The 26,621-nt window shown below is 45.8% G+C and overlaps 1 protein-coding gene across 7 annotated transcripts in view; it reads right to left on the reverse strand.

Moving 5' to 3' along the window:
- Positions 1–282: 282 nt before the first annotated feature.
- The window catches only part of pcdh19 (protocadherin 19), a 51,521-nt gene continuing 25,182 nt past the window's right edge, over positions 283–26,621 (reverse strand). For 3 of the 7 annotated variants that reach the window (XM_062476162.1, XM_062476160.1, XM_062476158.1), the window contains exons 3-5: positions 23,506–23,564; positions 21,564–21,736; positions 283–3,256 (exon numbers count right to left, since the gene is read on the reverse strand). In XM_062476162.1, coding sequence (XP_062332146.1) covers positions 2,697–3,256; positions 21,564–21,736; positions 23,506–23,564 — 792 coding nt within the window. In that variant the 3' untranslated portion in view covers positions 283–2,696. Of the gene's footprint in view, positions 3,257–21,551; positions 21,737–23,505; positions 23,565–26,621 lie in introns of all 7 variants that reach the window. The other 4 variants (XM_062476159.1, XM_062476161.1, XM_062476157.1 and 1 more) reach the window with 2 other exon arrangements.

Below are 26,621 nucleotides of genomic sequence, written 5' to 3' on the forward strand. Positions count from 1 at the left end.
GCTTGACTGCACCAGCATTGAACCTCCGTAACACCAGCGGCTGCTACTAAATGTTCCCATCTTCCATATAATCAGAACATCGAGATACCTGAAAATGAAATGACAAGGCACTTTATAATGAGAGCTGATCGGTGCCTGACTGGAAAATGTAATGGCAGCTACAGTATGAGTTGAGAGGACAAAAACTGTTCATTTAAATTTTATCGTGATAGATAATATAATTGTCATCACTCTATGTCATATCATGAGGTTTTCAAGGAAGGCTTCTGGCAGATATTCAGATCACATTATAGATTTTAATGAATTATGGCAAGACAAAAGATAATATGAAAACGGATAATTGCAATATGCAGGGTTGTCGTCATGCTCATTAATTTACAACAATGCACACTCACTCACCCTACTTGCGTGCATTTCATTATAAACTATTTGATGGTAATTTTGAGATGAAGAGAAAGTCATGACTACGGAAAACACTGAAACGGAGTGGTGAACATTTAATAGTTTAATAATAAGCTGCTGTATACATTCAGTGATTATTCCGATTTTCATGTTGCCAAAAGCCATGGGTGAGACCAGCAAAAAACATTCAGCTACACCATCTATTTCGTTGTATGCAATTTGTCCTTTTTTCATTCACATTTTTCCAAGTTGTACATAGTGAACTGCAAAGCAACAGAAACCTCATTGCTGATTTGCAATATGTTTCCTTAAAGGCCTTTGTTCCACATCCCAATTGTAAGGTGAACCTGGATTGTGTCACTCTCTACTGAAGCTTATCCTTGAATTCAATTCAAAGCAGAAAGTGCAGGATGACAAGGCTGTTGAGCAAAGCTAGTCTCTGAATGTCTCTGAATCCCCATAGCCTAAAGTTAGGTATACCCTGGCCTTGTGTTCCTGTGTTACGGTACACAGTATAACTATGCACTGAAGCCTTGCTCATACACTAACCAGAACCCAGGGTCAGTGGACATTCTCTAGACACAGATATCGGTGGAATCCCCTTGTTTGCTTAACCACCTAGCTTAACCCTCGTTCACTTACGTTTAATATTTAGATTAAGCAACGACCTGTTATCTTTAAGGTTTTGTTTGCGTCTTTTTTGGTTTCTTTTGCTATCTCACTCTAAGCTCATTGAACTGACACACTACTGTTGGTGCTGAAATTGCTTTTTTTTTTGTCTTTTTACATTTTCTATTTGCCCACACGGAAACTTGATGGCACAAGAACTGACCAATAAGAAACTCTTTACAACAAGGTAGACTGCAAGTCAACAGTTGCCAGGGGTAACACAGTAAACAAAAAAATCCAAGTTCATTTGAAAATGAAAAATAAATCAATCAGAATTTAAAAAAAGAACAAATAAACAAAAGCAAGTTAATTTCAAGTATAACTTACTGACAAAATAACTACACAGCATTAAATATTCTCATTATACATTTTTAAATTATTTATAAAATATATTTTGGCATATATGTTTTTTTCTTTTTGTGTTTGTGTAACAAACGCTACTGTAGCTTCAGTTGAACACCAATGTTTATTTGTCTTTTTTTTACTCTCAAAACAAAACATTAAAGGGATTGTCACATAACAACAGGTTATTAAAAATGATAATAGTAAACCCTATACAGAGTTCCACATAGCAAGACGTGAGTGACGATCCCTTCTATCCTAGCCCCATAGTCAAAAGTCAGAAAAAGTACAAGACCAGAGCACAAAGTTCTAATTTATGCTCCACTGGCTACAATCAAGAATGGGCAGAGGAGATTTCAAAAGCAGTGAGTCTTTTTTCTTTCATACAGCTCAGCTGAAACAGAAGTATCGGTCTGTCCCACTTCCAGCGTTCAGAATGGCTGGGCCGATAGGCAGAGTTCATTTAGCTCCATCTGTGATAAAACATAAATACTGTAAAGACCTCACAGTCTGATGACACTGGGGTGTCCTTAGGGGGGCGCAGATCTGGATCCTCTTATCAGACAGAGGGGGAAATGAGACTAGGGTGTGTGGAGCTCTCCCCCTCCCTCTGCAAAGAGAACTGGTGAAGGAGCAAATACAGGCAACGGTTCAGACAGAATCCCGGGCACGTCTGTTCGTTTGCCATCTGTTGCATTGTGGGAGCTCGCTCTACAGACGAACAATGAGCGAGTTCGCAGCTGAGACAAGCTGCAAACTGTGGAAGGCAAACATAAGTTCACTTGATACCAAAAAAGTTCAAAAGGCTAACTGTACTTAGAACCGTCATAAGAGTCCAAACAAATCTCGACGGTGTCCTACTGCGGCAAAACAGGCCAAAGAGCACGCTCGGGCACGTCTCGCAGCCAACAGTCATCTGCTGGTCTACTTACAGGAACCCACACAAAGAAACTGAACAAAAAGCAAAAGTACTGCGACTACAACAAAGCCACATTAACTGCCTTGGCTCTCGAGCACATAGCAAGCTCAGAACACTCCAGTTCCTCATCTGGCCTTGTGTGGCCTGATCCTTTGGAAGTGTACACTGTGCCAGAAACGTGTTTTTGTCTCTCTAAAATTCCTTAACTTGACCACACACAGCTATTGCGGAGTACATACATATATATATAAATATATATGTGTGTGTGTATATATACATACATATATATACACACATATGTATATATGTTTTTACACTGTGTGTGTGTGTATGAGTGTGAGAGTATGTGTGGGACTGATGCCTGTTAGAGCACAATGTCCTTCAGGCGCTTGCTGCTCGGAGACTCCTTTTCCCGGGCATCTTGTAGAAGTGTGTTGATCTCCCTCACGGCCGGCTCACTGTCCTTCCCCTCCGGCTGCCTCAGCAGGCTGTGGTTGGCGATTCGCTCGGCGTCGCGGCATTTCAGCGTGTTGTAGGCCGACGGCGTCTTGGACAGGGGACTCTTCAGGTGCATGGGGGAGGTGATGGGGCTGGCCGCCTCACGCCCGTTCCCGGCCTCGCGGACCGCCCCGCAGTTAGCCTTGGGGCTGCACACCTGAGATTCGGCTGTCCGCTTGCCTCTTAGCTCGCCCCTCTCCACATCCTCGGGCCCATCCTTGCCAAAGGTGGCAAAAGTCCTTTTAGTGGTTCCGGTGCCGTCCTCGTAGTGGGGCACGTCCACGGTGGTGGCCTCGATGGACAGGGCAATGACGTTGCGGCCATGTTCCGGAGACTTGGCGCGGGCCGGAACGCGGGGCATCCAGCAGCGGTCGGAGTGGCCAAGGATACGGCACTCATCCTGGCAGTGGAAGCCTTCGCTGGGATCTGTGGAGGCATGGTGGGAGGTGAGGGAGAGAGGGGTAGGGGGAAGGAGAAAGAGGAGAAGGAATCGTTAGATTTGTCTGTTAAAGCGGACTATTTTCCACTGCTTTAACTCATTTGTGCTCGCTTTCATGGATTTCACCATGGTGTGTTCACAGGCTTTCATCTTGCTGCAACGCGTCAAAAAAAACGAAGAAAAGGGCAAAGTTTGTGGTAATCTGAAAAGCCTTAGTTTAGATTTTTTGTGGATTTGTGTCCTTCTTTCATGTGTGGCATTCCTGTCATTACACGCTGCAAAACTCTGCTGCTGCCTCCTTGTTACTTCTAGGCCACTAGTGTTGGATATTTAATGCACTTCTAATGCGATAATTAAAGGATGTATTGTTAAATCAAAAGTCAATTTCCTGCTCATACATAATTCGTTTTTCTGTAGCAAGACTTGATGAAAGCTGAGGTTTAAACAGTGCAATAAGATATTTCAAGAACAGCTGCAGTATTGTTGCCTGCTTCATCTCTACTCTGTCATCTGGCTCTCCGTTATAACTATATAATGATGTTTAAACACTATTATGAAAAAAGGTTTGTCTGAATCTGTATCATCACGTATGCTCAGCCTTTGTTGTGTCGGAGGGAAGGGGTTTCAAGACGATTTCTGTATCATTAAAACAACAAGAAAAAAATAAGCCGACGACTGTGTTATAGCACAAGAGGTCCTTCCTTTTCTATTATCCAAGAGTGTGCTCTCTGATTTTCAAATAAGCTCTCTTTCCCATTCAGAAGCCAGGTCAGTACTTGAAGCTTATAGCCTTTTGAATCCATACATATTTCATTAATGGCCACCTGGACTGATAAACTAACAAGGGCATTCTAGATGCCCTCATGTTTGTAAATTAACCTCAGTGTTTGTCTATCCAGACCACACTTGCCCATGGAGAGGACAAAAGACATCAAATAAAAAAACATATGCTAATGCGCATGCACAGAGCAGCCTGGTGTTAGAATGGAAATATAACCTTTAAGGTGATTATTTAACATCCATTTTCAATAGCATCAATGACAAAATAAGTAGCACCATTTCTAGATTACAGTTTACTGCCTAAATAGTTACAGTAATTAGCGTTAAGCATCCCGGCTGCCACTGTGCCTCAGAGTTGTCTCCGTCGGAGTCAGCTTTGTAAAATAAACTGACACACAGATGTTCAATGCCAAATTTCTAAGACTTCCTACCGGTTTTCCCTCCTAGGGGCAAGGGACCCTCCACCACACAACAAGCCCAAGGTGACGGTAGGGGATTGTGGGAGGGATTGCCATCGACCAAGTGTGTGTGCTTACATCTGGCTCTCCCAGCTTGACAGATCACCTCATTAAAATCACTAATTATCAGTTTTCTCCACTCTTGTCTGCACTCGGAGGGGCACCTCTGCTTCAGGGCTCGGAGATCGATATTTAAAGATGGCAGACAGGCGTTCTGGGGGCTGGCCTGCCAGAGCTGTCTCCGTTAAACTGTGATCTGATGAGACTGACGGTTAACTGGGTGACTGCATGACTGACTGGCTGAGCTTGTGGGCCATTTTAACCCAGCTATGGCAGATCTCAGAGCTGGATTGGGGGCTTGCTCGTGGTCAGGGATATTTCAGCGCTAAGACCAACCAGGCAAGGACCATGGGCGACCAATGTCAATTCTATCATGAATGTTTCATGGAGGGCTGTGCTGGAGGATTACCTTGAGCTTTGGTGTGTGAGTGGGTGTGTGTGTGTGTCTGTCTGTGTGTGTGTGTGTGTGTGTGAGTACCCTAACTGTGCGTACTCAGTCTCCCATAGTGCACACACACACATACTCACACACACACACACACACACACACACAAATCCAAACTGACAACCACATACACCTCACACAACGTCCATACCCATTCCCACCCACACATTCATCTCAAATAAAGGAATACAAAAGAAAAAAATGCTAATGGTTCTGGAAAAAAGCTTTATGGCGGTGCCTCAAGTGGCTCAAATTTAGTCTGTAATTACCAGAACCTGTGAACACACATAAGTCCACATCTTGAAAGGGCTTTATATCACCAAAAGTCAATGCTATTGCCATGGCAACAAGAAGTGAGCTATACCTTTATTCATAGAGTGGCAGCAGCTAGCTTGAGCACCTGGCGTCCCACAATCTCCCTTCAAAACTTCATCTCTCATACCGGGAGCTTCCTACTTTCTAGGGACAGGAATTTATCAGCATCTGCTTGATCAATACCACTTTCCTCAAATAGAATCCAAGCATTTCGCTTCAGCTTGAAAGGTCTTAGGGCACAAAGAGACTTATTCAAGTCTTATGCTGCTAACCGAGTGGCCCATGCACATGCAGTGAATATCCCTTTTTCCCTCTCTCCTTTAGGGGGTCTCCGGGGGACCGATCGGGTGGTAAATGACATCGTTTCTGAAAGACGAGCGCCATTAACGTTGCACTCACACATCCTGCCTCCGCTTGGAGCCCCACAACAAGCAGATGTCGTTCTCAAAGACCCCCAGAAAGAAACAAAATAAAACAAGACAGCCCAAAGGCCTTCGACCCTGTGACAAAGCTGAAATTTCTTCTCATCACTAGGAGAAAAAGAAAAGGAAAATCTAATGCTAGCTAAATGAAGCAATTAAATGCTCTTTACAATGCTGGGGAGGCTTTGAAACACGACAAGCAGAGAGCAGAGCAGAGAGGAGGCACCCCCTGTTGTGAATGTCTATTAAAAGTCATCCACAAAATAAGATTGCCAATCAGTTCCGGGAAGAGTCTTAAAGTACGAAACAGAGCCGTATATCAGTGGGAACATTTCCTATCTAGGATTTAATACCTATTAATTACTGAGGGAGCTCCGTTGGGATGCGGAAGCCGCCTGTGTTTTTCAGCGTTCCAGATTTGAAATAGAAATCAAGCTAAATAGTGGGGAGGAAATAAAATAAAATAAAAAAAATGGGCGGACTCAAAGTCCCACAGCAGCGACAAATTGGAAATGTTGCGCTTTAATTCTGAGTCAGGGTTCAAAGAATACCAAAAGGCTTTGGGGAGCACTTTAAATATGTATGCCCTGATACACGGCACAATGTAGAATAATGAATATTGCCACATGCATCTCCTGACCGGATTGACCATGTTTCGGTGCATGTATTATTCCGGTGTTACCTGGAGTAACACCATTCTACAACTCAACAAGCGGATGAAAATCACACCTATTCAACCATTAATTTCCTTTTTCGTGTCACCAAGAGCCAGCTCAGTGCAGTCTCACTCTCTCAATCAGGGGAAGGTGTCACAACCATGCATCACCGCATTCAAGAGGTCAGCATGTCATTTTAGGAAGCTGACACAACCACCAGTCCATCTATTACTGTGCTCCATTCCAACAATCTGGTACACTTGAAGGGGCTATTTCCTTGACACTAAGGTACCAGAGGACCTTAATGCAAAAGTGAAGAACAGGAAACAGATATGAGGATTGAAACCCCAAGCACACAAAAGGGAAGGGATGTTAATTGAAGGAAAAGATTCCCCTAAAACTCTCCAGGCAGTTTTGCGTCACGTCTGGCAGCTAGCCTGGTCTCACAAAACAGACATGCTTTCCCCTCCAAATGGAAGGGAAAGGGCCTAAAGGTGTACATCCATGATGTCATCCCATGAAGCGGCCAACGTAATGTTCTAGAACAGGAGGTGATCTCTACTGGAGTCAGGGAAAAACAGGGGGTCATCTCTACTGGAGTCAGGGAAGAACAGGGGGTCATCTCTTCTGGAGTCAGGGAAGAACAGGGGGTCATCTCTACTGGAGGCAGGGATAGGGGATGTGGAAGGAACATGACAGGAGCTCATATTCTGGACACACTAACTCTCGTTTTCTATTGGAGGGTTTAATTGCGGCCATAGGGCTGTGGGGAATCTCAGTATGACACCATTCAGTCACTTTGGCTTTACAACATGATGATGAGCCCTAAAAAGAATATAGAGCAGACTGTGTGTATAAAAAGTACTAATCGTGAAAGAAAGAATACACAGAGATAATTGGATACACTTAATGCCACCATTTTGGATTAGACTCGGTCGAAATTCAAATCTACACAGCAAGGTCAGGTATAAGTCCACATAATTATACCGCCATACGGTACGGTTAGACAATATCATGCAGAGATTCATGTTTTTTGGGGAGATTTCCAAACTCTGCGACAAAGGCTTTACTTTTGACTGTCATCATCCCCTGCTGTCTTCGATATTGTTTTCCTTTCTCGTCTATGTAGAGAGACGAAATAATCGTCTGTAGACGACGAGAGAGCAAAAGCCAGCTACTGTAGGGCTGACATTTTGTTTTTGTCTCTTTCACTTCACTGCATGAGCGGTCCTAGGTACAAAATGAGAACGAAATGAACAAGGCAGTTATCCTGCTGACCCCTTTGAGCACAGTCCTGGTGGCAGCCTCTCTGTCATGTCTGGGTGACTTCACCAAGTATCCAGGCAGTCGGAGCACCACTGCTACAGCAACACCGCGTTGTCACTCCTCGGTTTTGCTCTCACGGTGCCATTCCATATCTGTAATAGTGGAATTGCTGTTTTCTAATTGCTCTCCATATTAATTTTCCATTCTAGCAGCCACACACCAAATTACAGAGATTACATCTGAATAGTGGTTACAGGCTCTCAACGCTGCTGATGCAGAAGGACAGAAGAGAGAGCGAGAAGTGTAGAGAAAGAGAGGGAGAGAGCTACTGTACAGAGGGCAAGAAAGAGATGGAGAGGGTTTTTTCCCCCCGAATGGACCGGAGTGGTTGTGTGGTTGGTGTTGCAATCAGAGACCACATCCCAGGGCTTGAGGCCTGCTGAGGATTTGATTGGCTCGAGCAAGTCTGATCCAGGCACAGGGGTGGGACTTAGTGTCTGGTCTCTTTTAGGGGGCAGATATCAGAGAGATGATAGGGACTAGCCCCCATGACTAGGCTGCGCTATGCCAGACAGACTTTCTCCAATACACACCAGGGAGAGTCCAAGCACTGCTGTCATCCCTGCTCGCCAATTCCGTCTGTGGGCCATAAATCAGCCCGGAGCCCTGGCTCCTGCGGGAGCACAAGATGGAGTGTGATGGTCTTGTTTTTACAAACAGTGGAGGGGCACCCTTAGCCGCGCCATGCAAGCCATCATTCTCCGCACAGCGCAGAGGCCTTTCCCTCTCCCAGTAGCATCTGGTTCACTCACATCCAACACCCTCTTTCCCGCCCTCTTCATCCTCGTCCTCCCCCCCCCCCACTCCCTGGCCAGCCCATCTTCTGTCCTCATTCTCCCCCCCAACCCGCCCCTCTTCCCTCTTCCTCTCTTATCTCATCTCCATCAGTTTAATTAAATAAATCCTACTGAAAATACCTCTTCTTTTTTTCTCGTGTATCTCATCCTCCAGACTCTTACTTCCTCTTCTTGCTAGATATTAATTATTAAGGAAATGAGACTCTCTGGGCGGGCTTGTTAAGGCTGGTGTACGGACGGCCAAGCAGAGGGCTTCATGCAGCCTTACCGCCCTTTCTGAACATTAGTACCAGTCAATTTATCAGAAAGTGATTTGCTATCCGCTCTGTGGAGAGCTGGTGAGTGTGTCTGACAGCTAGTCGCTTCTACCCAGCCAGGCTGCGGTTCCAGGAAAGCTAACGCAAACTGACAGCATCACTTCTATCTGCGATCAACAACACCCAACCCCATTTTTTATCTGTTCTTTATTACATTTTTTGTAAGTGTTGCTTTCATCAACTACTTTAGCAGTCATAATTAAATCATGACTAATTCAGTATAGGCACCCCTCCCCGTCCTCGCTCCTGGTCTGTTGGTCTTGCCTCGAGAATTCCATAGCAGGTCGAGCTTAAAGAATGAATTTCCAAACCGGTGTTGACAAACAATGCAGTAGCTTCTAAATTGGTACAAACAGCATCTGCTTAACAGCTGTGTAACTACGGCGGGAGAGAGAAAAGGCATTTTCTGTGTCGTTTTATAAATCACTTTGTCATCGTGGTGCAATGTTTTGTTCAAAGGAAGAGGCATCGGCCAATGGACTGCTTGATGTAGTGGTAACAAGGCAAGCTGGTTGTCATGATGACATACAGTAAGCAGTGGGGGTAGATGGGGGGGGTGGCTGGTTTCTGGATACTGCCACCACTGATAACTAATTCTATTTGTCTGAAAGGCATCTTTCCACACCTTTCCCCCGCGCTTCTATTCTTACAATCAATGGCATCCAGAGGTCACAGTGCTTGGGTGAAGGTTCTGGAAATGCCATGTTTTATTCTGTGGGGCCTTACCCTTGGCCCCAAACATGACATATGGAGATCCGGATCGCTCCGAGGGACAGATTTCACAAGTGATCATGACTGATCTGCCGTGATCTATAGGTCGCTTGGATCAGTGGAGGTAATAATTCATGCAGCGGCCTTCCCATGATGCCACAGGAGCCATATGGGCTGCAGGCCTTCACCACGACAGCACACATCTGAACTGGAGCTAACCAAGGTTGACACACTTGAAGAGGTAAGCAGGGCTCAGCCTGCCTGAACTGGACTAAACAGGGTTGAGAATGGAAGTGTGTGTGTGTGTGTGCGCGCACATGTGTCTGCAATACAAACATGGCAGCCTTTTGCCCTCACTGTGCCAGGCCGAGCACTGTAGCGCCTTAAACGGGCCTGGATCAGGTTGGACTGAATGGAGCCCAGCTGTTCAACCAAGCATGCACACACTGAGGGTTAGGCCAAGGTACCAGAGACAGGAGGGCTAGAACAGGATCCCTTTCTGGGAGTCCTTGCTGTGGTCTTCCAGCTGACTGGCTCCTTAGATGAAGGAGGACACAGTCTAGTGGGTGCTCACCCACCAAAGTACCCTCCTAACGGCAGACCTCAAATTAACCTGGTTGCGGTGCTCCAGGCACACTACAACGGCATGCGATCCCAACGCGCTGCACGCCAACCGATAGGCACTCCTAGTTGCTGCCCGCTCGCCTGCCCAAGCCTGCTTGCCATCCTATTGCATGCTCGTTTTTCTCATTCTGCCTGCAATACATCCGGCAGAGGACATCTTTAAATACACTGGAACAAATGCTGCATTTCTGTGTTTAAGCTTGACCGAGCTAGCAAGCTAATTTGCTCCTAAACCCTTGAGTCTGGGAGAAGCGACAGGGACGGCAGCAGACAGTCAATTACATCTGCAAATGGGGGCCGAGTTGTGCTTTTGGGGTTGGAATGGAGTGTGGGGGGGATGGGGGATAGGGGACAGAAGGATGGAGGATAGAGTCCAGGGAGGGGGAGGAGGGGGGGGGGGGTGGCGCTGAGGGATCAAAGCCCCCTGCTCGACTGCAGCTCTGCTCAGGATGAAATGATCTGTGAGGAGCAGTCTGCCGAGGCTCTCTCCCATCTCCAGGGAGACAGCCATATTTAAGGAGGAGCTTCTGAAGGGGGTAGGGTTTTATTTTTTGGTGCAAAACTACTTGTGATGTATAAAACGAAACATTCGAGTCAGTTGAGGGGAATGGATTTGAGGCTGAGCATGCCTTTCAGCCTCCATCTCAGACTAATACACAAACCCATTACACTCTCACTGTGGAGTGCTATGATTCTTTTTTCCCCTCATCCCAAGTGTCCTACTCTGATGAAATGCAGACAGACACACAAACCCACCTGGACTTCTCACAGCCAGCCCTCAACGAATCAATGTACTGTATCTTGTCCTTCAGAGCAAAGCCCCATTCACTGGGCCGGCATACTAACATCTCCAGACACCCTCTCCCAGCTTCCTGTGTGAGACTCAGCACTGCTTCAACACAGACCTCTTCAATAATTAATAGTATATGCCTTCTCATTCAGTCATGTTCGCTCTGTGTCAGCCAGGACTATATGTGTTTTATATTCTGTTTCATCTCAATGTAAAAAGTACCAACATTCTCTCTTCCCTCATGCCATTTCTTCCTATTATTTCTTCTACTTTTCTTCCCTGCGCCCCCACCCTTAATTTTTTTTTTCCCCTACCCTTGTCCCTTTTCCTGCTACTTTAACAATCTCTGGAAGTAGGACAATGTAGCATGCGGAGCGCCAGGCAAGGCAGGTTTGGCTGTGCATGCAGAAACATTTAAGCAGGGTTGGACCTCCTGGGAAGAGCCAGCAGTCCAGTGGAGTCTGATAAGAGAGCCAGCCAGTGGGCCCGTTACGCTACAGGCTCAGGTCACTCTGCTTCTGAGGCCACAGGTTCACCAGAGCACTCCCAGCCAGTCGAACTTGAACAAAGTCTCTGTGAATTTGACAGGTGGGGTCTCCAAGGAATGGAGTGAAAACACTCATATACACACACACACGCATGCACACACACACACATTGTATTTATACCTCCGGCACACTGCATGAAAAGTAGCAATTGTGCAAGCAAAGACATCTATTGCTGCCTTGTATTAGAGACAAGTGTAAACGCGCTCTTGGTCTGTGTTGGGCGTCCCATTTTTCTTTCGTAGCCTCAAAATATTTTTTTGTCATCTGGGAGTCTGATCCTCTACTAGGTTATCCATTGTTCCCATCCGAGAACCCTGGCAGAGGTAACATTTAATATCACAGTCAGAGGACATGTCCACGCCACTCTGTTCGCTCTGTACAGCCACCCACCCAGAGGCAGGCTACAGAGTGGATTGTCAGCACCAAGGCAATCCCAGGCAGGCTGTCGGTATCTAAGACACGCAGACAGGAGTAGAGGAGGGAGACAGACTGAGGTGAGAGAGAGCGAGAGAAAGAGAAAACGAAGCAGTACATCTCTGCTTTGAGAAGCACGACTATGGCACAAGGGGAGCACGGTAGTGGTGTCTTGATTGGATTTCCTGGGTCCTGTGCCCACTCCTGCTGCCACGCTGAGGTGTGACATTAAACTCCCCATGTGGAGGGGCAGGGAGGCATGGAGGAACTGGAGGGGAAAGTGACTGGTGTCTGAGAACCATGGTGCTCACCCAGAACCCTAGTCCTCCTAGAACCCCTGTCCCTCTGCCCGTCACTCGACTGTGCCCTGAGAACTAGGCTGATATGCGCATGTGTGCTTGCATGCATGGTCAAATGCAAATGTGGACGTACACACACACACACACAATAGACACAGCCAGGCTTAGAGCCACAGACAGACGCACATAACAAGGTTAGGTCCTGGAAGGGTCAGGGAGTGGAGAAGCCCCAGACATGTCCTTAAAGGAAACCATTGTTAAATTAACTAATAATCTTGTGCGGCAGGATATTAAATTAGACGTCTATTGTAAGCTCCGCAGGATATCAATGTCAGCTGATTCTGTTCTGATTCTGGTTTATTAGGTTTCTTGTTTTAGGTCTTTGTGATGCTAATGCAATATGAGTTGAACTGAGGCACAATATATCTATTATAGTCATGGTTATAGTGCTGTTATCAATTGGCCAGCAGAAGAACAACAGGCCTGAGCCCCCCACTGTGGTGAGTGTTTGGGGCAGTGGAAGGTCTGGCTCTGGCCCTCTATCTGCCGTCTACTAGGGCAGTCTGGGTATTGTTTAATAGGAAGTGCATGACAACAAGCACATCATTAAAAAAAGCAATTTTGAGGCTTTCCTGCCATTAAACTTAACAGCCAACATTTCCCATTACTTTTATACTCCTTTTAAAAGAAGTACGAGGAGAAGGGGTCTGAATATCATAATTGGCTGGCCTTAACAGTGGAGGAATGGAATTCCATGCACTTCATTCAAGAGAAGGAAAAACAACAACAACCACCACAGAATGCAAAATGTTTCATTGGCATTCCCAGAATGCACTTTGGCATTTGTTGATGTTTTTCATCCAAAAACTAGGTTGCAAAAAAAATAAAAACCTGAAGGAAAGCATTCTGCTTGAAAGGAAGGCATTTGCACATGAAGGTATGGCGGGGCGGGGGGGGGGGGGTGGGTGGAGGCAGTGGCCTCAGCAGGTCTGGTTTATCAGTGGCACTCACACAGGCCTTCTAGTAAGGTAGGGGGGGGGGAGCAGTGGGAGGGGGGCAGGATCTTCACTGATCCTAACCCCTTCCCCTCTCTCCTCCTCCCATCCACCCTGCTGCACTGGAGCTTTAATCTTTCATCAATAGCTGATAATCTGGCCAAGCCAGGTGGCTATGTGGCTACCTACACTCGTTTACCTACAGAGGGGAAATTCCCTCGCTTTATCAACATTGCCGCAGTTCAAAATGGTGAATTTCAATGCGGTGAGCTCATCCAGCCAAGGTCGTACGGAGGGGACACTGGGCGGACACAGACACTAATCCGTGAGGGATATATGGCCGAGACGGAGGACGGAGGAGGGTTCGGCCAGATTCTCCTCAACCTGTGCCCCAGCAAGGGAATCCATACAATACTGCCTGTCACTCCACATGCTTTATAGCCTCGTCTGTGTGCTGTGTTTCTGCAAGGAAAGGTCTACTTTCCCAATGATTTAATGTTAAAGAATAAATCATTTGCCACTGAATATACATGAGTGGAGGAGCAAGATATGGAAATGCCAAATGCCCAGGGGTACTAACCTTTTGTTGCCATCTAAATTACGACCAAGGAAGAGGAGGACATGACTTTACTGCAACAAATTCCAAATAAGTTGCAATGTTATCTGGCGAAAGGCAATGATGAAATGCAGGATAGTGAAAGTGAAGGGGGTTAAAAAGAGAAACGTACACATTGCAGCAATGGCGGGGTGCCCTCCCTATCTCTCTCTCTCTTTCAGCAGCTGCAGTGATAAATGTCTCTTTGTATTCTGGACAGAAAACTGCAGGCTACAATGTACTTGTCAGAAGACAGCTGATTTTCCCCTTTAACAGAGCACAGTATATGCTTAATCTTTCACTTCAGCGAGGGAGAAGATAAAACAAACGCCTATCGCCAAAGACCATAATGTCCAGAAAATCTCCCCCACTCGAGATGGTATTTGTGTGCTCGCGCATGAGGAGAATAATCATAAATGGTTGCATGGCGTGTGGCGTGTGCACACTATTTGGACGGTTGTATGCTAATTTACATCCGACACACTACGTGCTACAGGACACACTTGCCCACTATGAACATTGAGAGTGTTTTTGAATGGGAGTCTGTACTATGGCTAATGGGGTTGATTATAGCTCAAAGTGGGCATGCTGCCAGCTAGCTATGCCCAGCCTAGGGGAGGAGGGGGGTGGCGCGGGCGGGCGGGTGTCTGATACCACAGGATCTCTGTAATACAAGCCCTGCTTTGGCAGCAAACTCCACTGCTGTCCTGCTCTCTTACGGTACCACCACACGCAGAGGAGAGAGCCTACAGCCGGGCGTCCTACCAGCAGCAGTAACCTTGTCCTGGACAGTTCCACCGCTACTGAAGATACTCAAGGCCATGATGGGCCGGTTCAGAGTAGGCTAGATTTGGTCTGGGGTGGTGAATAAGGTAATGAGCTTTGACGAGATGATCTCGATCAAGGGTCCTAAGAGGAGCTGTGGTCAGGTCAGCTGCGCTGGGCTCTGGTTCCAGGTCCCAGGGATGGTATTTCAAGTGCGGTCAGAGTATAGATGAGGCTACAGCTTCCCCTGCCTCCAGACTATTTTACCCTTGAGTCTTGTTATAGCACAGCTGCAGTTGAGAGAGGATTGGTGCCAAAAGGGGGGTCCCTAGAGAACGGGGGTGCATTTTGGGGTAGGGGGGAAAGGGGAGTCCTCGTTCTGCAATTGGCTCCCAGACAGCGGCCAGAATCAATCAGAACCACAATAGCCTGGCAGACTGGAGACAGTGCGACGGACCGCCTGCTCAGGTTTCACTCTGTTTCTACCCCACCGACAGTCCTTCTCTCTCTCTCCCTCAGTCTTTATCTCTCCCCGCCCTCTCTCTCCCTCCCTCATTAACCTTTAAACACACACAGACAGCGCTCTACTTCTGATATTACTACTACACCCACAGACACACAAACACACTCTCCCTCCCTCTCTCTTTCTAATAGCCATGTGCACACATTCCCCCACCCCCACCGCTCTCATAAACACACAAGCACACCAACACGCAAACAATTCAAATGCAGAGACCGTACATCCCTCCCTCTCTCCTTCTCTAAGTCCCCATCAGCTCCAGCACATTACCTGTCCTTAATCTTCCTCCCTCTGTTCCAGAGAATCCTCATCCCCCTGTTTTCCCATCTGCTGTCGATTGGGGCCCAGCCTGGCTAGGTGTTCGACAAACAATTGTGATTCACTCGGTTTCTGAGAAGATTATTAACACACCTAGCATGCCACAGCATCATGAATAAGCAATGGAGATTGGGGGCCCTATTTTCCCTCACTCCGGCATGCTCCTAACTGAATGCCAGGATTGTCTAGAAAATGAGCTGTCAGTGGAGGACCTGCAATGAGATACATCAGGCTCATTGCGAGCCCTAGAAAATAATGAACCGTTCCCATTTCTCCTTCTGATATGTTCAATACGCTGTCCATGACAAGTGCAGGGAGATAAGCAGTCCCCTCTTGAGCTGATTAAATATGTTTGGTGTAGTCTAGGGGGCTCGGCACAACCAGGGATCAGGGGATGCCATTAGAAGATCCTAGCCGTGATGTGAGCCATGGGCTGGAGACCGGGATTCTTTTGTCTGTCTGTGTGTGTGTCTGTGTGTGTGTCTGTGTGTGTGTCTGTGTGTGTGTGTCAGTGTGTGTGTCTGTGTGTGTGTGTCAGTGTGTGTGTGTAACTTGAATGTCAGAAGGTATGGAGAAGGAAAGGCCTTGAGGCCAAGCCTGGCTTCTTCCAAACTGAATCACTAAGCACACAGACTTACTCAGAGGGCCTCCTTAAGGCATATGCTGATAATAAACCCAACAGGCACCTGGAAAATAACTAATTAAGGGATGCAGAATTTTTTTATAGTCGTCTAAAGGGGAACAGAGGAAGTGTTATAGAATTGTCTCTGCTTACACCCTGGTTATACCAGGGGGTGGTTATTACCAGACACAGCCAGACTGAGACCCTAGTGAGTCATTCTGAATGACTGGATTAAGAGATATATAAATGTGCCAAATGAGAAATGAGGTTGGCACAATTAGATTTTACATTTTATTTTTATATTCCCTCGCCTTATAGCAGAGAAACTGTGCCTCTTGGTTGTCCTCTTGATTTTCACAATCCATATATTTTTTTAATATATAACTTTGTTCTACATTTCATTAAAAACTAAAAGCCTGCATTGAAATGGGTTCACTGGCGGCCCTTTGGCTTCGAGTTTCAAATGGGTTTTATCGTTTGACTAAGCAAGTCAAAAAATCTAAACGGGCAGTCCCAATTTACCATTTGATCATTTATCGAATCAATAAATATAAGAGCAAAGTGAAAGGTTTCCAGGCAGAAACACCAAGTTGAGTTTGATGTTTAATTCAGGTTGAATGTTAATAGTTGCAGGGATATCTTCTGATGCACTCATGGGGTATGAAGCAGAACAGGAGAGATAACACCGTTACCTTGTCAGAGATCATTTCCTCTCTTACCTTTTCATTTTCACTAGACTGCTTACTAGGCTTAACCTCCCTCCCTCTCTCTCTCTCTCTCTCTCTCTCTCTCTCTCTCTCTCTCTCTCTCTCTCTCTCTCTCTCTCTCTCTCTCTCTCTCTCTCTCTCTCTCTCTCTCTCTCTCTCTCTCTCTCTCTCTCTCTCTCTCCCTCCCTCCCTCCCTCCCTCCCTCCCTCCCTCCCTCCCTCCCCCCCTCCCTCCCTCCCTCCCTCCCTCCCTCCCTCTCTCTCTCTCTCTCTCTCTCCCTCCATTCCTCCCTCCCTCCCTCCCTCCCTCTCACTCCCTCTCTCTCCCTCTCCCTCTCTATATCTCTTTCCCCATCTCTCAGGTTCTCAGGGTCTCCCAACCCTGTTCATGCTGCTGTCCTTGGTCTGACACCTGTCAGCATTTTCAATGGTAGATCAGAGAACTGCAAACTAGAAATGCTGCCATAGTAGATTCAGGGCAGGTATGCAGTATAAACATGTGAGGGTCGTTTACTGTTTCTGATATTCAACAGGGGAAGGAATCAGCTCGACTGACAGGAAGCTTCTAGATGTTTTTCTTTTCCTTTTTATAAGGGGTAGGGAGAGGTTGAGATATTCTGACAATGGAGAAACAGAGACTAGAAGAATGAAAGGGAAGAAAAAAAATCTTCAAATCAATTAGGAGCAGTTGGGCCCTGGTGGATCTACAGGTGGTAGAGAGGGGAGTAGAGAGTAGTCTGTAGCCCAGGGAGCGGCTTCCATTCCTGGGCTTTAGCTTCAGGAGCACACCCACGGGGAGAGGGAAGAGATTGATGAGTGAGATCCTCCAGGGGGAAAGGATATGGAATATGTCAGGAATGAGAGAGCCTAGTTCCCTTCAGCAGCTAATTGAAGCAGCAATGGACCCTCTGTGTCTGTAAGCTAGGAGTAACAATTGAAACCCCCCCAGTTCGAATTTCTGAACAAGGCTCCCAGCTCGCTCATAAACCCAAAAACAATGGCCACCAAGAAAAAGACATCAAGATTCCACAGTCTCCTTGAGCAGATAACTTTAGTGCTTAGCAATACATGAATCTTAAGCCTTAAAAGCCGTGGCTCATCCGTATCCGTGAGGAATTAAGGAGGAACTGTGACAATCAAAGGAGGTGGAAAAAATAGCAGCTTTAGCTTGTCTTAGTCACCAGGTCCCCTCTGCGCCTGTTCTCCGGCTCCTGGTTCTCCCATGACACTAATGGTTCTCTGGAGTGAGAGCTAGCATGTCATACATTTGCACAAAATGGTACCGACTTCACAGACATGCCTATAAAGATAAAGGAAGGGAGTTCTCCACTCTTTCCTACATCTACAACGCTGCAATACCATCCATATTGAGTGTTTCGGAAGATGCATGGGGAACATTAATAGTTAAAGATAGACATTCAATTATAGATTTTAGGATATGTCATGCAGTTTAGAGTTTCCAACCCATCCCTGGTCTAGTCCACTGACAAAGGGATTGAAGGTCAGGCTCTCAGTATTGTATGGATACAGAGAAGAGCAGCTACGGTACTAGGAACTAGATGGCCAAAACAGTGCATTGCCGTACATAGCAGTAAGACAGAGAGGATGAATAGAACAGGAAATTGACAAAACACTGGTAATAGTATCAGAAAGAAGGCTTAGACAGGAAGCATGCCTGCTCATTGTGTAAAGAATATAGGGCCTTGGTATGTGGAGAGCTATTGTACAGGGATTCCCACGTGTGTATGTGTGTGTGTGTGTGTGTGTGTGTGTGGGGGGGGGGGGTCTTTGTACAGAGGTAATGGTACATCCCCAGTGCAAACGCCACCTTTACATGCTGCTGTGAGAATAGTAAACATTTACACTGTAAAAGTCCCTTGAGGCAGCAGAGAAATGTTTACTCAACTGTTTCCTGCCTTCCCTTAGTCCTGACACGTGAAAACACAACAAGACAAGCACTTAAACCTTTGAATTGTGATGTTTGTGTCCTTTGGCGATTGTGGTTCCCCAACTTGTTTAGCAGCAACAGGCGACGACCCTGGCAGATCAGAGGTATTCCTGGAGGCCTTCCCAAAAGATTCTGAACATGCCTATTTGTTTTCTCGCAATTCACTCCACCCACACAAGATGCTGGTTGGTGTTAATTTACTTTGTGTCAATTAAGCCAGATGAGTATGTTGGAATAGGTCCTCGTGACCAAAAACAATCACACTTGTTATCCAAAACCGAGTAGCTCCATTTTGTTTCTTGGCAACGGGGTCGATTATCGCAGAGGAATACGTAACAGGGATTTCAGCTAATGTCCTCTTGAGAAAGGATGATGCCAGGAGAAGGAGATTCAATTGTGCGTTGTGCTGAATCGGTCAAGCTTAGCCAGCCCATCATACACTTCAACTGTGTAATTAGACCACTGAGATCGTAATGGAAGGACAATTCCATTTGCTATGTCATTACAATTCTGTATGTGTAAGGGTCTTTGGTCAATTCATTTAATAATTATGTACAGGCCATCATTACCGCAGAGAAGCACCACTGCCACAATGTCTCTCTCAAGACAATGAGAAGACAGGCCCAAATGAAGCCACTTTGCCCGTCGCTCACTGCTCCTTAACTAAAGAGAAAATGGCCTATTGGATGGGTGTAATAACTGGGCTCGGGGAAGAATGCAATAACAACGCAAAGGATCCAATTGCAATTCCAAACAGAACTGTCGTCCTTATCTATTTGCCATGGTCAAAACAGTGGATGGCAGTGTGAAATAGCCTCTCATTCTGTTTACCGACAACGTTTATTCACATTATACATTCAAGAGGCGTGCATCCGTCCTGGTGAAACAGATACAATCATAGGCCGGGCTGATGAAAAAACAGCTGGCTCCGTGGGCTCTACCCACTTGTTATATTCTTCCTTTACATCTTTCCTAATTGTCTCCAATAATGAGATCCCTGGACCAGAGGACCTGTCACTATGCATTTTAAAAGGCGCTGGCAGTTTTCGGGTTGAGAAATAATTACGGGCAGCGACCAATAGTTGCGAACTCACTAATCATTGTTCATTACCATCTGACACTGCCGAAGCAGCACTCCCAGAATCCCTTGCAGATAATTCCTCCTGTTCCTGCTCCCTAGCACTACCTGTTTCTCTGTTAAATTCACTTTTCAAATCATCGTAATTCCTTTCAAAAGAGACCCTGTGATATGTGGATAGTCTGCCTAAACCAGGAAGAGGAAGCATATATTCGCCAATCATGATGGGTGACATTCTTTTTTACCCATGCCTGTGGTGGGTTAATTAGCCTTGGAAGAGCAGCTAGAGGGGCAGATGATCCTGAGATAACAAGTACCTAATTGGTTCCTCTGCCAATCCCTAACCATTCACAATCTGCTTTTGTTAAAATATTAAACAAATACATAAAACCACTCATAAATAATTTCCAAGCATTTTTTCAGAAAGTGTGATTCCTTTTCTTGTGTCATTCCTCCTCACTCATTAAACTATTTCCTGCACAAGTTAGAGAATAATGGCATGAAACAACAATGTAGGACAAAGGAACTGATAATGTGTTGAGGAACTCACTGGGGAAGCTTGAGAAAATGGGACCAAAATCAAGTGGGGGTTAACAGAGGGGAAAAGACTTTAGGGTAAGAACGTTGGTTGGACACCATCACACTACAGCGCCGATTCAATCTCAGTCCTCCGTAGACATTCTAAACAATCTCCTCTTGTATCAAAAGCCAATTCAACGAAACAGAAGAGGAAGGTGTACTACTGAGGACACACATTTATAACAGTCTAAAATTGTCTTCCCTTTTGAGTGCTGAAGGCATCTCATTCTTTCAAGTGACAGAGATTAAAGATCATTACACCGAGACAAACAAAACATTGCAAGTCTTGCTTTCTCCTACTCCTCCACCTTCTCTGTTTGAAGAGAAATGCTTAGTGGAGCGAGAGGTGGTGAAATGGCTGCCGACTCCACACGCCGACTCCCCTGCTCTCCCAACCTGAACACCTGTGTGTGTTTCCTCTGAGCTGGATAAACACCCCCAGGTGCATACAGTTACACACAGGTCTGTGCCAACTATCCCCATCCACAGATCTCTCCGTCTCGCACTCTCCCTTCCCTGCACCCTCTCTCCACCTTCCTCTCGTCACTGTCACGCCGTCTCTCACCCTCGCTTCGTCTCATATATCCTCCCTCCTCCTCCTCCTTAAGGACTCTGTACCCTACTAGCCCGGTACAGTGACAGGCAGTAGCTAATAAAGAACATGACCCTTCCTCTGACTCATGCCAGCAGAGTGGATGTCTTCTTAAACGCCAACTCAAAAAGAAACATCAACATTAATTCCCTTGTTAAATGATCCGTCTGAATAATGCATGAGAGGACGCGTGATATGTAGATTTCCACCTTCCACCTTTGTCAGCCTAATTGCTGCCATTCAAGCGCATCTGAAGTTGGCTGCTGTGGAATACAGACATGGCTACTATCAGTCAATAATGTTACCCAGGCCTGTATCAAAGGCTAGGCGAGATCCCTTAACATTAGCTTCAAAGGGTGTACATTAAGGTGCTAAAAGATCTGAGGCCTTATCTAGAAATGGCTAAGATACACTGCTTGTATGCTCTGGTGGCATAAACACACACACACACACACACACACACACAAATGCAACCAAACACAGACACACATACAGACATACTATAAACACAGACACTGAGGTCTTATCTACAGTAGAAACATGCCTGATCGCTCTTTTCAAACATAAACTAAAACGTGAACTGTCTCGTCGCATGAACACACCTTTTCTCCTACCTTGGTCGGGCAGCTGGCAGATGTTGGGGGGCACGGTCATGTTCAGCACATCATTGACGGCCGTGTCCACGTAGTGGCCTCGCTGGACGTCGTGTTCGCTGTCAGTCTGGTCGCTCTCCTCATGCCCGCTGTCCTTGAGACTGTTCCCCTCCAGGTCCTTGAATGTCGACGTGCTACACAAGGACATGGGGGGAAAGATGTTGATTTACTGTCACATCAACTTTTCAGACATTCTCTCTCTCCTCTCCTTCACTCTCCCCTCCAATCTCCTTTTTCTTAGTTCTTAGCTTGTTTCTTTTTAGTTCCAGATAATTTCTTTTCCAGCTCGATTATCTAAAGGACAACAAAACCTTGAGGTATTATTCAGGTACTTCCCCTGAACAAAGTTCTGGGTTCAGCTGGCATATGAAGACAAAACATTTCACAATGTTGTTCCTCGGCAGAGAACATAAAGTACAGCGCCTAGCTCCTTTAGAGTGGTAATATGAGAGAGGAGGAGGAGGCGAAGATTAAAAAGTGTTGGGGCTTTTTTGGATTAAGAGACCATTTTTAAACTTAGAAGCTGCAATATGTGTGTCTTAAAGGGCTGGTGTGGGTGCAGTGACTTCAATGGCAGTGATGTAAACAGTCATTGTTTCTCAAACAAGAGGCAGGCACTCATTCACTCACTACAACTAAATAAAAAGGTTATGATGAGGAAATCCTGGTAAGAAAATGGGAATACCACAGGAAGTACTGAGAGCATAGAAACAGCTTGCATCTGTGGCTTGTTTAGGTCTCACAGTCAATAGAGCGGGGGTTGGGGGGAAATACCATCAACAGCTGTAGAGTATAAGCATGATTTCCCTTCATTTGTTTGGTACCACACTGGAACATAGTCTGCTTTGCAAACAGTGTTAAAGGAAGATTGTATTTAATGTACACCATGCATGTATGTTCAGAAAGTGTTCCTCTACAAATAAGCAGGAGTAAAGAGAAGGAAAGAAGGAAAAAGAGCAAAGGAGAGAAGAGAGGCGAGAAAAGAAGATTCAAGACAGCGACTCCCAGCTCTCGTCTCCAGTTCTCTTGTGAGAGCTCGTCATAGAAGAGAGAGGGCTGCAGTGGAGGTAGAGCTGGCTCCCTGTGATGTTATCAGTGTAATTGCACCTGTCCAAGACCACAGGCTCCTGAGGGGATCTCTTTGTACTGTGCTGCAGAGCCCGCACTTGAATGCTCTTTGTTTACATAAACACCGGGAATCTTTTTTAGGGGAAAATTTCTATAATGGGTTTTCAGAAAGCTGGGACGGCCTCAAACAAAGGAAGCCTGGAATGTCCCATGACTGCAGGTAAAGGGCCGAATTATACTCTTGGAATACAGCCCAGCCACAAATGCCCCTCAGGCACCTGAATTATTATGGATGCCTACCTTATACCCCTAATATTCTCATTTAGGTTGACTTAGGAATGTACCGGACTCCGTAGGCACACAATGAAAAGCCTTGTTCCCAGCCCAAATGGGGGCTAAATCAGTTAGTGACTGTTCGTGTACTTTTTATTTGCACCATGTTCACCAACATTCAAGACACGTCCATGTAAAATGTAATTCTCTTTGACATATTTAATACCATTTAAAATGTATGTCATATCCTATGCAAGATTTTTTTCTACTACTACTAAGCTGGATACAATTTTAATGGTGAGTGAGGACTAATGCTTTGAAGACCATGAGTGATCTAGTATTCTGAATAGGACCATGTGCGTATTCTAGAGGAGGAGTATCTGCTTTTCACAGTCACAGGCTGTGTTCTAAAGACACTTTCTTCCTCCATGCTCATTGTGCAGGATGAGAAATAATAAGCCTTGGTTTACAGCATGCTCACATTCGATAGCCATGCAGGTGCAGCCAATACCACCAAACAACAATGAGCAAGAAACAGACAGACTGTCTAATCAAGACCTACCTTTTAATGAGGTGTGCTCTGCTGTTCACATAACTGGAGTCAATGGAATAATTCTCCGTCTGTAAGACAAGGTGGGGTGGGTTGGGGGAGGAAGAGAGGGAGAGAAAAACAGAGATGCATTTAATTACGGAGGGAACCAAAATAATGTAACCAGTAATTGGCTTTCAATAGAAATGTTATTTTACACAAAAGGCCCCAGTGAGCAGCCTCAGCTTTCAAAGGCTGAATCCCATTCTCTTTCAAAGCACACATCAGGAAGGGCTGGCTGAGAGAGCAGAGGAAGAGAGTGCTGCAGTCTCTCCCCTCCCCGCCTTTCACTCCCTCCCTCCATCCTCTCCTCCACAGCCAGTCAGACCACAGTCTTCAAAATGGAGTCATTAGGGAGGACAGTGCATCATGCAGACAGAGCGAGAGAGAAAAGTTTCCCTTTTTTCTTTTCCTCTAAACTCTTCTCTTTCACAATTTTCAAGCAGATATAAATGTGTAAATATTAAATAAATAAATGTAGGAGAAGGAGATGAAATTAAGAGCATACCAGGGGAATCTTAACTTCGCAATTGCAGATGAAAAGCCTCAGAAAATCTGCATACGATGGATCTCTGGCCCACATTAGAAAACATGGTTCAAAGGCATTCACTTTTTTTCCCCATTAACATTTCTAGAGAGAGGGAGGCAGTAACAGAGGTGAGGGGACGTTGAACAGGTAGCCCCTGTGTCTGGTTAGCCTCCACTCACACCAGATAAGATGTCAGTGGGGGTAGATGGAGAGTCTCTCAGGGCTTTTGCTGCCCAAAGGAAGGCCAGGATACGACCCTGTCGACAAGGCTTGATAAGATGCAGGTGAGTAAAAAGCTGCACCCCCCCCATTAAATTCCACTGGAGCGATAATCAGCCAGATAAAAGATGGAGTCCATGCCTGACTTCCTAGGGGAAGTCTACCTATCAAGACCTTGACACAAAAGTCACCCCTACGATAAGAAGTTAATGCGGGTGTTGGAACAAAGTCACTGATTATCAAATGAGGGACACGTTCAACACAGCCCTGCTGTTCAGGGACTAGCAGCCGTGTGCAACCGCAACACAGGGTGACTAAACACATTTAGATTAAAAATGGCAGTCATCCTGGTGCACATTCTCCTTGTTAGCCAGTATTAGGGTCCAGATTTGATTTTCAACATTGTACAACTTGTACAGAAGTCAAATTTAAAGCACAGTGCCGGCGTTGGGTGATAAACTAGATGCATGTGGAACCCCCTGTGTTCTTGAATCTGCCACTGCTGTGTGTGTTGGGACTGTGTGTTGTTTACCTCTGGCAAATAGCCATGACCCTGCTGCGGTCTTTGAAAAATGTAACAGCTTGTTAATGCTAGCAAATGCATGTCTGTGTTTGTTTCACTCGTAGTCTTGCCATTTGTGGAAGCTTCAAAGGCAACACAATGGAACTATCATCATAAGGCTCGGCGGCAGTATTGTCAGGCTTCGCCTTGCCGAAACTCGCAGGTCTAACAATGGAAGTGTGTCACAGAGATAATTATCATCCAAAATATCACATTTACCGGCCATGCCTACGTACCCAAGGCCCATTGCAATGCCTTCAATCACCGGCAAATAAGGCATTGTTTGTCGTTGCACCTCTCCGCGTCCTAATTATCTCAGCAGACAGATAATACTGTAATTAGCGGTGACGGCAGGGCAGGCCTCTGATTGAGATTCACGAGATGGTGATGCAATCTGGACGCACTGAAGGTTAACGCCCGGGTGTCCTTTTTTGGGTCCACTGTTAATTAAACTTTAACTCGTTGTTATCAAGGAGACGATAATTTGTAAAAAGCCATTCTAATTAACATTTTATTAGCGACCCTTAATTTGGATCACACTGTGTTTGTTCACCGCCACGCTCATGAGACTCCACTGCTTTGTTCCTGTCTGACTTGACTCCATTAATATTCAAGTAATTGGTGTTGCCAATTATTTTGCTAGTCTTACAGGTTTATATGTGTACCCACGTGTGTATATTTATTTATCTTCTACCTGTGCCCCACTTTAGTTCTCGTGAGCAGTCATTAGAAAGGCTCTATCTATAGCACCCAGAGAGGGGCTAATGAACATACATTGAGGGAGTAACAAGGAAGCGTCCATAATGCTACAGGCTACAAACACAACCGTGTAATTCTAACTGGACTGGACCGGAACTGTAATTGGTTTAGACTGCAAGCTCTTTTATTCATGTATGGTCTCATTAGAAATACAAAACACGTTGGTGTGTAATGTTGGTACGATTTGTTGTGCCAAGACTGCAATGCATTGTCCATCCCTGGTCCTGTTTAGACCAAGTCAAGGTCTCTGTGATTGTCATGATCAATCTGAAATCAATCAACAGTTCTTGACACACTTTAGCAACAAAAAAAAACCCCAAAAATATGTATTTCTTCTTTGTCAAAGTTTCAATGGAAACAATCCAACACAAACCATGAGAGGACATAACCATGTACATTCATGAAACTCTCTGAAAAGCTTGACCTGATTGCGAATCTGATGCATTAGCAAAGGGCTTCCTGTAAAGAAATGTACCTCCTGCCCCTGACTGACTTGAAATGGGAAGACATGTCAATATTTCTTGCCCAGAGGTCAAGTTTCAGGCTAGAGGATGAGGGCTGCTTAACTACAGCCAGCAACCACAAATGGCTACTTAATCAGGTTGGACAATGTGTTGTTGTGATCCGAGTGGCCCCGGTTTGGCGGCCAGAGTCACTCTATCCCCGTAATTATTGTTCCGTTTCATCTGGAGAGGACTGGGGCACTAGGAGAGTGGAGAGGCTCCTTTTCTCACTGGTGACTGATGTGGAGGGGCTTTTGGGGGGACAAAGTGGAAGAAAGTGATGAAGGGAGGGGCGGATGGGGGGGAAAAAAGAGAGTAAGATGGGTAAAGCATGACCAAGAGGACGCCCCTCTCTGCCCCAGATGTACCCCCTCGACCTCCCTCTCTGCCCCTCTTCTCACTTCCTCCGTAAAGGGAGCCGAGGGATGCTGGGCCTCACTTCTCTGCCGCAGAGAGGAAAAGCAATCTCCTCGCCTAGTTGCTGCCGTGAGATTTGATTTGCCTTCCTCCCAGCGTG

Source organism: Osmerus eperlanus, chromosome 13 (genome assembly GCF_963692335.1).
Source record: "Osmerus eperlanus chromosome 13, fOsmEpe2.1, whole genome shotgun sequence".
Lineage (NCBI taxonomy): Eukaryota > Metazoa > Chordata > Actinopteri > Osmeriformes > Osmeridae > Osmerus > Osmerus eperlanus.